General features: G+C 37.2%; 1 protein-coding gene across 1 annotated transcript in view; it reads right to left on the reverse strand.

Annotated features, from left to right (window-relative positions):
- Window positions 1-11,851, reverse strand: part of LOC136830122 (myb-like protein X) — a 74,017-nt gene extending 62,166 nt beyond the window's left edge. The window contains exon 1 of the mRNA XM_067089313.1: window positions 11,701-11,851. Within this exon, the coding sequence (XP_066945414.1) occupies window positions 11,701-11,851 (151 nt within the window). The remainder of the gene's footprint in view (window positions 1-11,700) is intronic.
- Between the last annotated feature and the right edge of the window lie 2,441 nt (window positions 11,852-14,292).

Genomic DNA, 14,292 nt, shown 5'->3' on the forward strand with positions numbered 1-14,292 from the left:
TCAGTGAACCCATCCACATCCTCACCCTTTCTGTTCTTCGCTTATCAACAACAAAAACACACTCATTCGCCTATTTTAAAAGACATACATCTTGCCACGAACTGTCAAACAACGCTAAAAACAGTCATAAGTTCACCATCGCCGTTCCTTTTATTTTCAGAGCCACGTGGGCCACATTTAACTCCTAAAACAGAATGCTAGTAGGTATCTCAGCACCTTTTCTTCGTCAGTGTTAACTAAGCACGGCATTATTTTTCTATCTTGGCCACTTCTTCTAAACGGCAGCACTGTCCAAGGGTCAAAACACTGGCAAAATATCTGTTCAAAGTAGCAATGGCTAGAGGTTTGTTCTTAAAAAATCCTGGAGCGCATTTGAGTATTCCAGCCCTCTCTCTCTCTATCTGTGTAAGGAAGTAAAGTGTATAGCATACCCCAGACACCTCCCTCTCTCTCTCTCTCTCTCTCTTTCTGTGTGAAGAAGTACAGTATATAGCATATCCCAGACACCTCTCTCTCTTTCTGTGTGAGGGAGTACAGTGTATGGCATACCCCAGACACACGCCTCTCTCTCTCTCTCTCCCTCTCTTTCTGTGTGAGAAAGTAAAGCATATAGCACACCCCAGACACCTCTGTCTCTCTCTCTCTCTGTCTCCGTCTCTCTCCAGAATTATTCAGCAGATATTTTTTTTTTTTTTTACGTTTTCATAATGCTTCATGATGAAAGCGTTGTTAATAAAACAAACAAATTTTTGCTACTTTCTTGATAGATTTAAGCTTTACTTTATATTCTCATCACACACACGTGACATATCTTTATCCGTTTGCCTGTCTATACTATCTTTATACCTTTGTAATTATCTATCCTTTCCTTTATATACTCATCTATCTCAGATCATTAACCGCTTGTTACCTTTCATTCTTAGACGCAGGGGTTAGTGGGGTCAGCCTAAAAGCCCCTACCATGCCCAAGCCCGAGAAAAAAAAAAAAAAAAAAAAAAGGAAGGTTGAAAGGTGGGGCAAAACCATGAATGAAGTGATCGTCTTGCCTCTTCAAGGAGGGAAGGTTATATGTCGGGAAAAGCGGGAGGAAGAGGAGAATCCCAAAGTCTGAATATTCCAACATTAGTTGACGTGAGGTTCAAATGGTCCTCGTTAGCTACAGCTTGAAGACGGTGATAAATGGTAAGGACAATTTGAGGATGGTTATTTCAACAGATAATTTTACTAAAAAAAAAAAAAAAAAAAAAAAAATCAATTTTTCTTTGCTGGTTTTTCTGCGATGACAAGTGACTGGAAGCTTATAAATAAAGACCATTTCAATTTTCATGATCCAGTTACGATTAATTAGAATTATAAATAGAATAGAATATGGAATTTAGGCCAAAGGCCAAGCGCTGGGACCTCAGAGGTCATTCAGCGCTGAAACGGTAACTGACATTAAAAATGGTTGAAAGATGGAACGGGAGGAAAGCCTCGCAGTTGCACTATTAAAGAATTGTTAGAAGAGGGTGCAAAATAAGATGGAAGAGAGAATATGAAAGGAGGTACTGTAGAAGGAATGAAAGGGGTTGATGCTAAGGGCCGAAGGGACGCTGCAAAGAACCTCAAGTAATGCCTACAGTACACCGCATGAGGTGCACTGACGGCACTCTCCCCCTACGGGAAATTAGGATTATGTACCTTTGGTTACTTGACTAAAAGCCTGGGAATTTAACCAATCCACTTTTCAATAATCTAGCCGAGATGAATTCAGAGCTTTCACATACAATCAAAGAACTTTTCTCCCTTATGACGTATGACGTCACATCGAACTGAGCGCCATTTTGGTTTTGTTTTCAAATGACTCAACTTTGCTATTATGTACAATGCATAAGAGATTAGCTATAACAGAACTTATCTCCTTTTTTGATGCAATTTCCGAGCGGCGCCATTTTGAGCGCCATCTTCGTTTTCAACAGAACGCCATCTTTATCTTCGGCAAAAATCACTGCGGAAGGCGTCAGATTTTCCCGCATTTAGCACAAAATTCCAAATCCTGTCGGAATTCACCCACAAGCAGAGAAAATCCCGAGGCATTCATAAACTACATTCCAAAACTTGCGGAAGTTCTCGTCTAAAGAACTGAGAGAGAGAGAGATTTGTGAATTTCTACCCAGACTATCTGGCAGCGCGGTACAGGAGTCATGCCTAAGGATTACCAGAAGAAGAAGAAGAAGAAGAAGGAAGAAATGAGGTGTTTATATCCCTCGTGTTGCAGCTTCTCTCGGTGCGAGCGAGCTTTGTGATTTCAGACAACTCTTGGCGCACTGAACGCCTCTGCATCTGGGTCACTTATCGTTGGGGGGAGTCGGTACAAAGGTATGACTCTTCTACTACTACTACTACTACTAAACAGCCAACGGGAGAATACAACATTCAAACGTGACGAGAGAAAAACAGACTACCGCAATTCTTACTACAACTACCACCAGGCCGTAAGAGAGCTTTCTCTTCTCTTCCCTTCCGATCAGTCTGTGATATCCTTTGGCGAGTTTACTCACAGTCTAAGAAAAGAAAAACTTGGCACTTATAAACGTAAAAATGCACGCTTGGCATCCGTACAAGTACCGGGGTTATTGTACAAGTATTGAGTAACACTGGGTAATAACAAATCCGACGAGTGACGTGGTATGGTAAGCTTTATTATTATTATTATTATTATTATTATTATTATTATTATATTTCAAGCTGGTATCAAGAACAGTCGTAGCAGAACAGCTATTCAAACAGTAGTAGCGTTATCAGTAACTACTGTTATTTCTAAATACGTAGTAATCACATCTCTCTCTCTCTCTCTCTCTCTCTCTCTCTCTCTCTCTCTCTATATATATATATATATATATATATATATATATATATATATATATATATATATATGTATATAGCTTCCTGTCTTTTACAGATCTTGAGTAAAAACGTTCTCCAATAACCTGATTATCTCCTGCATCACAGAGCACCTAAGAAGCATCAGGGAACGATCTTTAAGCACAGAGTAAATGACGAATTGGGGATTTCCCAGCGTTTCACAAATACAACGGGAGTGAGTTCATGGTGGTCAGGAGGTGTGCTTATAATATATATATATATATATATATATATATATATATATATATATATATATATATATATATATATATATATATATATATATATATAATATATTCTGAGATATGTTTATTAGAGTCAAATGGAACAATCCTAGAGGCCGTTATCAAAACAAAAACCGGCTTAAGAAATGAACAGTTAACCAAGATTAACCAAAGGTATATTATTTATAAGACTAGTAAACGCATAGGTTACCAAACACGCTACCAAAACTCATGCTCAGGCATAATACGAGCCACAAGGAATGTCACCATGCATAAATACAAGTAGTATACTGCATATCACCAACGAATTTACAAGCATATGCCACTGAATTTCAAAAGCACGTCGATCAGAAACGTGAATGCAGTCACAAAGCAATTCGCCAGGCACATGCATTACTATAGGCTACATCACCGAGCTAAATTTACGAATATAAACCATTAGGCATTTCACCCAGCAAATATGTCAACTGTCACGTCACAAAAACAAATGCAGTAATTCCAGGCCACTAGGTAATGCACCCATCAAACACAACACTGCAGGTCACAAATTCAGATGACTACGGATCACCTGGAAAGGGCATTATTGAAAGGCAACCAGCAATTCACCAGGAACATGCATAGGAATGGAATAGCGCATTTAACCCAAAGGCCAAGCACTGGGACCTATGAGGTCATTCACAGCTGAAAGGCAAATCGAGAGTAGAAAGGGTTGAAAGGTGTAACAGGAGGAAAGTCTCAGATCAAGTACTGAATTTATTTTGTAAATTAGATCAAGTTAATGAAAAAAATTATGATTCTCCTTAATTTTCCACACGTGCAGTCCAAGATTGTTCCATACAAAGGTTTGGCCGTTATGAATAATAATAATAATAATAATAATAATAATAATAATTAGTCAGTTGATGAAATTTTTTTTTTTATGATTCTCTTTATTTTTTTCATATCGGCTAGATTGTTCCAAATAAAGCTGATCTCTGTAATAATAATAATAATAAGACATTTTAAATTAATATAGGTTAGCTTATTTTTCTTTTAACCTTATTAATTCTATAACCCTTTATGATCACCATACAACGCATTTCTACTATTTATTTACTCATTTATTTCCAAACTCTCGATGCAACAACATTGCAACTAAAATGAATAGCAATATGAAACAATTAATATACGCCGAAGTTTTTTCGTCGCTATCGAGTTTTCTTTACAGCCGCCACAGCGTATAATCAAGGCCACCGAAAACAGATCTATCCTATACCGTTGCCAGAAGCACGAGTATGACTAACTTTAGCCTTAAATAATAAAAACTATTGAGGATAGAGAGCTACAAATTGGTATGTTTAATGACTGGAGGGTGGATGACCAACATACCAATTTGCAGCACTCTAGCCTCACTAGTTTTTAAGATCTTAGGAGATGAGAGTAAAAGTGCGGACGGACAGACAAAAAGCCGGCACAATAGTTTTCTTTTAAAGAAAACTAAAACGAGCAAATTCGTGTTCACGAGGTTCGTAATATCTTGACGGAGGAGCACTGTCTATCTACAAAAATAGAAAGAAATAAATTTTCCAACCTACAACATCAAACAAAAAAAATAGTAACAGAACAAAATCTGTCAGACCGTTCCGTTGTTGACAACTACATCCACTGCAAAGTAAATACGCATTCCCCCGCCCTTGAACACTACATAATGGCACTGTCATGAATAACAGCGCGCAGTGACGCCAAGATTACAGAAACAAAGCCAAGGCAGTTTTCTCGTCGCACCTGGCGGATTCTTCTATGAATGAAAGTTCAAAAAAAGAATGAGGGTCCCCTTGGCATATAAAGTGTAAGACGTGACCCAAAGAGAACATCACCTGGGGTGAGGTTTTTATTATTGACTCGGCATGACGCTTTGGTGAACCGTGGGCCGTTATTTATAATGCAGGTTCCACTAGGAGAGGTCCTGTTTATATGGTACGCGTATGAGACGCGGGTTGGTTGCTACGAGAACAGGTGACAGTTAAAGGGACAATGCATGATATTATTTTGTTGTGTTACTTGATGGGGATGAATTATGAGATCATTTTTTTTCCTTGACGGGATAAAGCATGGAATATATTTGAAACCTGACAGGACTATTTTTTCTTATTTTTATTTTTTACTTGACAGGATAAAACATTGGACAAATGTAAAAAAAAAAAAAAAAAAAAAAAAACCTGACACACATTAATGAATGGGACCTTTATTTTAGCTTGAAGAGGTAAGCCATGTGGAATCTCTTAGCAAATAAATCTGAAGTGACTAAGAATGTCAGACATTTTGCAAATTTACGCGAAAGTTTAATTTATTTTATGGCTTTTGTTAACGTTTGAAATTCATTCAGAATTATTTGCTTAATAGTGACGTTCATCACGCTCACACTGCCATTTTAATTGAAAATAGACCCTTTTTCTATGAACTAGAAAAACATTAGAACTTTTAAAAAAATCATAAGTTTTTTCAAAATGAACACATTCTGTCGGCTAAAGAAAATATTAACGAGACTGGTGTAAAAATATTCCTAAAAAGGTTTGTATGTTACCTTAAGGTAATTGATGTTCCTCTGGCGATTGAAATTAAAGATAAAAATATACTCCTTAAAGTTGAATATATTCCTGTAAGATTTTTTAGTGATTATAATTTAAAAGGTATATAATTCTATACGTCTTTTTCTAATAATAACCGAAAAGATTATAATCCCATACAGTACTTTTGATAATGATTAAAAATAAGGAAACCTATAATCTCCCCGAAAATGTACCTAAATATTAGAGAATAATATTTTTTTAAGGCAAGCATGACTCATTACCGAAGGTTTATTTCCGGTAACTCAAGTGACGGCATTATTATGCAACCAATATTCGTCACAGATTACACAACGGACATTAACTTTGGCAGTTACGTGACGCAAAATAATCGCGCGAGTTGCCAAGCTAATAATCACGCTTATAAAAACGTTTTATTGGTACATTCTACATCTATCTATCTATCCGACCCTATACATATATATATATATATATAAATATATATATATATATATATATATATATATATATATATATATATATATATATATATATATATAATGTAATTTCTACCACCATTTATAATACAAATGAAGCTTCAGAATGTATTCTAAACCTTGCTTTCAAATCTTATAGCATATCTACCTACCTATCTATCTATCTATCTATCTATCTATATCTATCAGTCTGTCTCCCTCTATCTATCTAATGTTATTCTGATCTACCTCCACGGTAGCCTACCTGTGAACTTTCAAAACGTCTTAACCTTACCCATAAAGATCATTGCAAGTTACAGGTATAGATCTGATTTAATATGCACTTAGAAACTGTCAATTTTTTTTATTACTTCGAAGCAGTCCTAAACAAGCATAATAATCTTGAAGTGGTTTACTTCAAATGAGGGAAAAGGAACAAAACGGATGCCCAGAATAAAGAAAAAAACAAACAGAATTAAACTCAGTTTACGAAAATGGCCTTATTGGTTAATGAACATTATCAACCGATGCATCCCTTCCACCCACCACAATAAATTAAAACCAATAAACAGAAAATATAAATGAAGGAAAACAGAAAACATTACAAAAAAGTGAGGGACGAAATGCAAAAACACCTATTCTAAAGGGAGGGACTTAAGCTATAAAGGGGAAAATAATGACCTTGGATACAACAGTACTTTTATCTTTTAAGACTTTCATCTAAATTATGCTCTTATCTTTGATACTCTTTTACGTAAGCTAGGTTGTTGTCTTGCTTGATAATCTACGACCAAGTTTGACGTAAGATTTTTTTTTTTTTTTTTTCACAGTATTGCGCTACTTCCTTGGCATTCAGCCTGAATATCCCGGGACGATAGGACCGGGAGAAGTTAAGAAAACTTTCCTTGCAAAATTGGTCTTCAGGAACTGAATTAAGTGGTTAAACCTATATGTTACCTATAGGGTAAACTCTTGTGGCACTCCGTGATAATATGTGATGCTTGCAAATGCAATAAATAAAGATTTAGGAACATTACCAAAACAGCAGATTTCTGAAAACAGAGGGTCTCTGTGGTTTTGGTGAGATTTGGAGAGGTGTTATACCTCTCTCTCTCTCTCTCTCTCTCCTAACCTTATCATGAACAAAACTTCACTAATAACTTGATTTACAAGATCAGCATTTCTGTTTGTAAACAAAGCTTCATCAATGGTAATGGTTTACCAATTTTGTGTTTACAATGTCAAACGACACAGGGATACCAAGCATAATTGACAGATAAGGAGTTTAGTCTATGACGCAACTAACTGAGCTCGCTTTACAAACTTTGCGCTTCTGTTGGTAAACAAAACCTCGTCATTGGCCATGATTTCCGAACACCTGCTATCCATTTCAGGGACCGCTAGTCATCGTTTTTCTCAAATATCTTTCAAGATAATTATTTGATCGAAATATTACTTTGACACAGTGTACAAGACACCTCCCGCTAATTTTTGGTAATATAATGCATTGTCATATGGTTTTAGTTAAGGCGTTTACTCTTGACTTACATGGTGTTGCCAAGCATCGCCAAACTATGCATTCAAACATCCTTTATCCCCATCTGTCCCTTCCTCTCCTCATCCCTCCCTCAACTAACTTTCCTGGCCTCCCTATCTCCCCCGCCCCCGGCCATTCCTGTCTGTGGGGGATAGCGGACGTTCGATTGTGTAGATTAGTCCTGTTGACTCATGCCACCTTGCCTTTAAAAGTCAAGAGTAAACGCCTTAACTAACACCATTTGACAATGCACTATATTACTAAAAATTAGTGGGAGATGTCTTAAACGCTATGTCAACGTACCATTTCGATCAAATAATTATTTTGAAAGATACTTGAGAAAAACGATGGCTTGCGGTCCCTGTAATGGATAGTAGGATATTTCCCATGGAGTACGAAAATTAGTGCGAGGACCGACAATGGAGGAGAGGGCTTTTGAAGCTGATAAGCTTGCAATCTCTTATTACTTGCCTAACAACTGCTGTGACAGGTGAGAATAAGGATATGATTGGATTCTTTATGGCCCGTATGGATAATAACAAATGGGTCAGGAATTATAAACCTGACAGCTTGTGATTCAACCCACTGCAGATCTATATGAAACAACACTTTCGCCTCATTAGAAATCTTTACAGACATGTCATAGGTCAATCCAAGGAAGGTCTATTCAGTTGTTAATAATTTCTAACTTACAGCCCTGAATTCCTCTGAATGCAAACCTAGAAACCTTCGCGAGCGTCACTAATAATTGCAGCAAATATAAGTTCCATTTGAAATTCAATCATCGAATTCAAGTCTACAGTGTTCACTCAGAACAAATTAAGATATCTTCTACAGATAAGAAAAAGTGTCATAGATCAGACTGAATCCAAAATACAATAGGCCAGCTCTTCTGACAGATCCAGATCTGGACCCTGGAATTCCAACTTATTCAAAACCAAAAACCTTGATGAACTACTGTATCACAGATAACAGATCTCTAGTTAAATTTAGGCTGCATTTCTTTCCTTCATTCAGAATCTCTAGTCTTGACTTCCAGTGAATTCCAGTCTGGAGTTCATGGCCAAATTGCATTCCCCAATTTTCTTAATAACATCATAAGATACACAACAAGAATAGGAATAGAATGGAAGGAATAGGAATATATAATTTAGGTCAAAGGCCAAGCGCTGGAACCTATAAGGTCATTCAGCGCTGGAAAGGAAATTGAGAGTAGGTAGGTGTGAAGGGTGCAACAGGAGGACAACCTCGCACTTGAACTATGAAACAAATGTTAGAGAGGGTGGAAAGCCAGAGGGAAGAAAGAGAATATGAACCAAGGTACAGTAAAAAAGAATGAAAGAGGCTGTAGCTAGGGACCGAAGGGACGATGCAAAGAACCTTAAGTAATCCTACAGTGCACCACGTGAGGTGCACTGACGATATTACGCCCCTACAACACGAATATTACTGATGGATCTGTCAACGGGGCCTCTAAAATGACTAATTCTAAGGTTTCCTAAGACATGATGCGAAACTTAAGAACAAGCGGCCTCGGACAAAAGATTATTAAATTAACGAGCGCACCTCCACAGAACAAAAGGAAAAGAGAGAGAGAGAGAGAGAGAGAGAGAGAGAGAGAGAGAGAGAGAGAGAGAGAAGGCGGTAAGTGCAAGTAAAACAAGTAAAAATGCGCCGAAGTTTCTTCAGCGCAATCGAGTTTTCTGTACAGCGTATAACGCTGTATGAAAATCTCAGCCACGGGCCACGAAAATCTCAGCCGCGGTCCATGAAACTTTCACCCGCGGCCCGGTGATGACCTGTGTTGCTAGCACTATAACGGTGCCAGACGCAAGATCATGGCTTACTTTAACCTTAAATAAAATAAAAACTACTGAGGCTAGAGGGCTGCAATTTGGTATGTTTGATGATTGGAGAGTGGATGATCAACATACCAATTTGCAGTCCTCTAGCCTCAGTAGTTTTTAAGATCTGAGGGCGGACAGAAAAAGTGTGGACAGTAAAAAGTGCGGACGGACAGACAAAGCCATCCCAACAGTTTTCTTTTACAGAAAACTAAAATAAGCAAATAACTTGTAAGCCATATATAATCATGTTTGTGATCAGTGATTAACCTTGTTATTCAAAATGTGAAACCATTCATATGAACCAAGCCTAAACGACCATTCACTTGCTATGCAATCATACACCGAATGGAACGCCCATTGCTGAGAACCGAGAAGAGGCAAAGATACTTTAAATCGCATTACAGGTTCCCTGAAACTCAAGACCAACAACAATTGCAACACTGCCAGAAAGATTTTTCCAAAGTCTTGCAGCGACAGGAACGAAAGATCTCAGGTAACGGACAGAGAAACATCGTGACCGTTCAACAGAATGTGAACGATGGCGCTAATAATAATAATAATAATAATAATAATAATAATAATAATAATAATAATAATAATAATAATATCGTATATTTCCAAGACATACTGTAATCCCTGATGTTAAATTCCTGAAGTAATCAACTAACCCCCACTATACTGAGCCCATATCTCAGAGCTACATCTTAATTAGCGGATATTTTGCAAATTTGCTTTAAAACGTAAATCTGATATATGAAATACCTCTGAGTCAGTTTTGTTTCTGTATTATAAAAAACAGAAAAAATATTGTTGGACAAATAAATATACAGTAAATAAAAATAGGTAAATGACGGTACGCATGAAAAATATAACGAAAAAGTATGTTGGGACAGAAGTAACATGCATTTTATGAAAGTTTGTTTATTATAAATTACACAGGTGAAAAATAAAATCATATATGTCACTTATGCGTTTTATGAAGGTTAATTTTAAATTACACAGATGAAAAATAAAATAAAATGGAATTACAGATGAGTAAAATAAAATGGAATTACATACGAAAAATAAAATAAAATGGAATTGCAGATGAAAAATAAAATGAAATGGAATTACACAGATGAAAAATTAAATAAAACGGAATCACACAGACGAAAAATAAAATAAAATGGAATCACAAGATGAAAAATAAAATAAAACAAAACGAAATCACACCGATGAAAAATAAAATAAAATGGGTAATTAATGAAATAAAGAGATTATCAATGTCCCCAACAATTCCCATAAATAGGAATATAACAATAAAAACCACCAAAGCGCTCATGGGACTACTTCACCTGGGCTGCTGTAGATCCGAAATTCAGAAGCGGACGACGACACTCGGACGTGAGACAAAACCGGGAGTTTAATTTGGTCTCTTCCGCCAACGAAAAGAATAAAAAGGAAAGAAAAGAAGGCTGAAAGTATCTAATTGCTGTTTTTCCTCCCCGGCAGATTCCTCTGCGATACTTTGGCAGTTCGGATTTCTACGGCAAGAAACGAATTCCTCGGGGAAATATCGCAGCGATTTCTAGAAATCAGTTTTTTTTTTGCGGCCGATGATTTCTGATTTCTAGGTCTCTGTTTATTACTTCATCGATTGCAGGAGAATCTGGTGGAAAGATAAAAAAGAATGACAATACTTAAAGCGATGTTGATCAAGGGAAATATATTTCACTTCAAATAATCGGTGGAGCATAAAGACGAGGGGATTGCGAACTCTAGGATAAACCTATTGCATTAGTCGCTCATTCACTTTCTGAGTGTAGAATAGGTCTCCACCTTCTTCTGTATTTCCTGAGTAATTTAAACTTGAAGCTGTTTATCATCATTCATGAAGAGAATCCCATAAACACACAATTCTTGCACTGACTAATCCATCTTGACTTGGGCTCCCATATCCGTCTATCGACTTTTGTCCGTAGGCCTAGTCTTGACTTTCTCAAGAAAGGCCAACTTCTCCTCACAAACACCGATAAGATTCCTTACATAATCCCGTGAATGTTATCCGCGTCACCTTTCTTTCAGCAGAAGTGACCTCACACCACACGCGAGAGGAGGACGAGAAATGGAAATGGAATTAGGTCACTTCGGCTAAAAGACACTTCGAGATGGACAAAGACCCCTCACAGGCGAAGAGCCGGAGGAGAGTCCCCTCAGGCCGAGAGACGGGTTTGTGAAGTACTGTGAGCCAAACCAGGATGTACCTCGCCAACCGTGGCCAGCCATGGGCATACCAACGGCATCGGCAGCAGCGGCGGCAGGGGCATACTAGAAACATTCATCAGTAGGGGCATGAACAGCGGTTGGCAGGGAGGAAGCCAGGTTCAGCTTAGAAAGCAGATTGCGGCAGGAGACAGGAACAGCAAGCAGAGACGTCGGTCAGTGTCAGGGTAAAAGGGGCATACCAGAGGCATCCATCAGAAGTAAAACTATGGACAGCAGAAGGCAGAGAGAACCGCGAGTTTCACCAGAAACAGCAAAAAGCTGTTGCACCAGAAAGGAAAAACAGCAGAGGGGAAAGACAGCGACTGTCAGGAGAAGTGGGCAATTACAGCACGCAGAGGTAACTAAGGTTTAGTACGAACACAAACAACAGCAACGCTGTTAACAGCCAAAGAAAAAACAGCAGGAAGCACACAGCAAAAACAGCAGCAGAAGCGACAGCAGAAGCAGCCTACTCGCCAACTACCTCCTCCTCCTCCTCCTCCTCTTCTTCTTCTTCTGCCTCACAGAAATAGAATTGGAACTCGATCGCTCAGATTTAATTGTGTAGACAGAGGTGCATTTCCCCACTCAGATTATAACAACATCATCGGCACACGCCTTGAAGTCGATGACCGTAGTCTGTGCGACGCTAATTTGATAGCACTAATCAACTCTCTTAGGATGTCTTAAGTATGCATTTGCTACAATCTCACCTAATGGCATGACTCATACTCGGGGGCCCTGACGCGTGTGTGCCAACGCCTTTCATACTCTGGACAAGAAGTATATTTATCACCGCTTTTCTTACAGATGAATATTTATGAAGTTATAGTTTCTATAATGGAATTTATTATGGAAAATGGTTCGCAAGACACCAACACAGTTTATTACCTTATTTATTCACATTTAATGAGTTTAAATGGTCTGTGAACTTTATCTAAGTACTGTAGGCTATTACCTCTAAATCAACTTCTTCCTCAATCACAAGCAGAGAACAGAGACAATTTAGATATGAATATTTTTATTGATAATATGCAAAATCAGATTCTGGTTTTTAGGTCTCCCAGAGTACTATTTAAAAAAGAAACTTCTTTGCACTGTTATCTCCAACTAATAATGATTTTTTCTACATAGATAAGAAAAAAAAAAATAGGGAATGAGCCATCCCATGAAATAATGGAGAATTATTTTTACTTTAGAAAAAAAAAAGTATATAACAGATGTGAATATTTTCCAAATGACACGGAACTGAAAATTTTCTATAGATAAACAAAACAAAAACGTTACATTGGTTTTTCCACCAAAAACAACCAATCAAAATTACTATATTTTGTACGTAATCTCTAGATGACAACACCACAAAACAGGACCACAAATAGTTTAGATTAAAAAAAATATACATTAAAATATGTTGATTTTTTCCATCAATTCATTCTATAGAAGAAAATGTAGTCGGTAAGGATATTATATAAATGACAATACTGAAGGAAGGCAAGGAAGATTAATTTTGTCAGATAAGAAAGAGCCATCTATAAAAAAAAAAGTCAAAATAACCCCCAGAAAAAACTGAACATTACGTGAAATACAGCGTCAAAAACACGGGTCAAGGAATAATTTTTTGTCGAGAAAAAAACAAAGAAGTACCTACTAAAATAAAGACAAAATGAAATGAACAAAAGGGGCAATTATTCTCCAAAAGATAGCATAAAAAAATAACCATCGCATAGAATTTAAGAAAAAACAACCTAAACACTGGTTTGTTTACCTTTTCGAAGTACCCTAAAATAAAAAAGTAAAATATTCACTAAATAATTTATGTTGTTCTCTGGTCGAAAAAACCGAGCTCTTTACAAAGAAAGAAAGAAAGAAAAAAAAAAACTGGTTTTCCCAATCAGAAACAAGTAAAAAATGCGCCGAAGTTTCCTCAGCGCAATCGAGTTTTCTGTACAGTCGCTACAGCGTATAATCAAGGCCACCGAAAATAGATCTATCTTTCGGTGGTCTCAGTATAATGCTGTATGAGCAGCGGCCCATGAAAGTTTGACCCTTACAAGGTGGTGGCTTATCCTATATCGATGCTAGAAGCACGATTACGGCTAAATTGAACCTTAAATAAAACAAAAACTTCTAAGGCTAGAGGGCTGCAATTCGGTATGTTTGATGATTGAAAGGTGGATGATCGTCATAACAATTTGCAGCCCTCTAGCCTCGGTAGTTTTTAAGATTTGAGGGCGCACAGAAAAAGTGGGGACGGACAGACAAAGTCGGCACAAAAAAAAAAAACTGCCCGATTAAATCGACAAGCGTGAATATTCTTTAAATGACATCAATAAAAAAAATCGCCGTATCAAAAAGTTTTTATTTAAAAAATCTGTATAAAAACTGCATTGCCTCCCCATTTAAAAAAAAAAAGCTAAAAAAAAACCATAAATACTGTGATAGCAACAGCATTAAGAAACAGACCAGAAAAATTTGATAAAAATAAACATCGTTTTCCCTTTCAAAAGAGCCTTA

This window comes from Macrobrachium rosenbergii, chromosome 46, assembly GCF_040412425.1.
Source record: "Macrobrachium rosenbergii isolate ZJJX-2024 chromosome 46, ASM4041242v1, whole genome shotgun sequence".
NCBI classification, from domain to species: Eukaryota; Metazoa; Arthropoda; class Malacostraca; order Decapoda; family Palaemonidae; genus Macrobrachium; species Macrobrachium rosenbergii.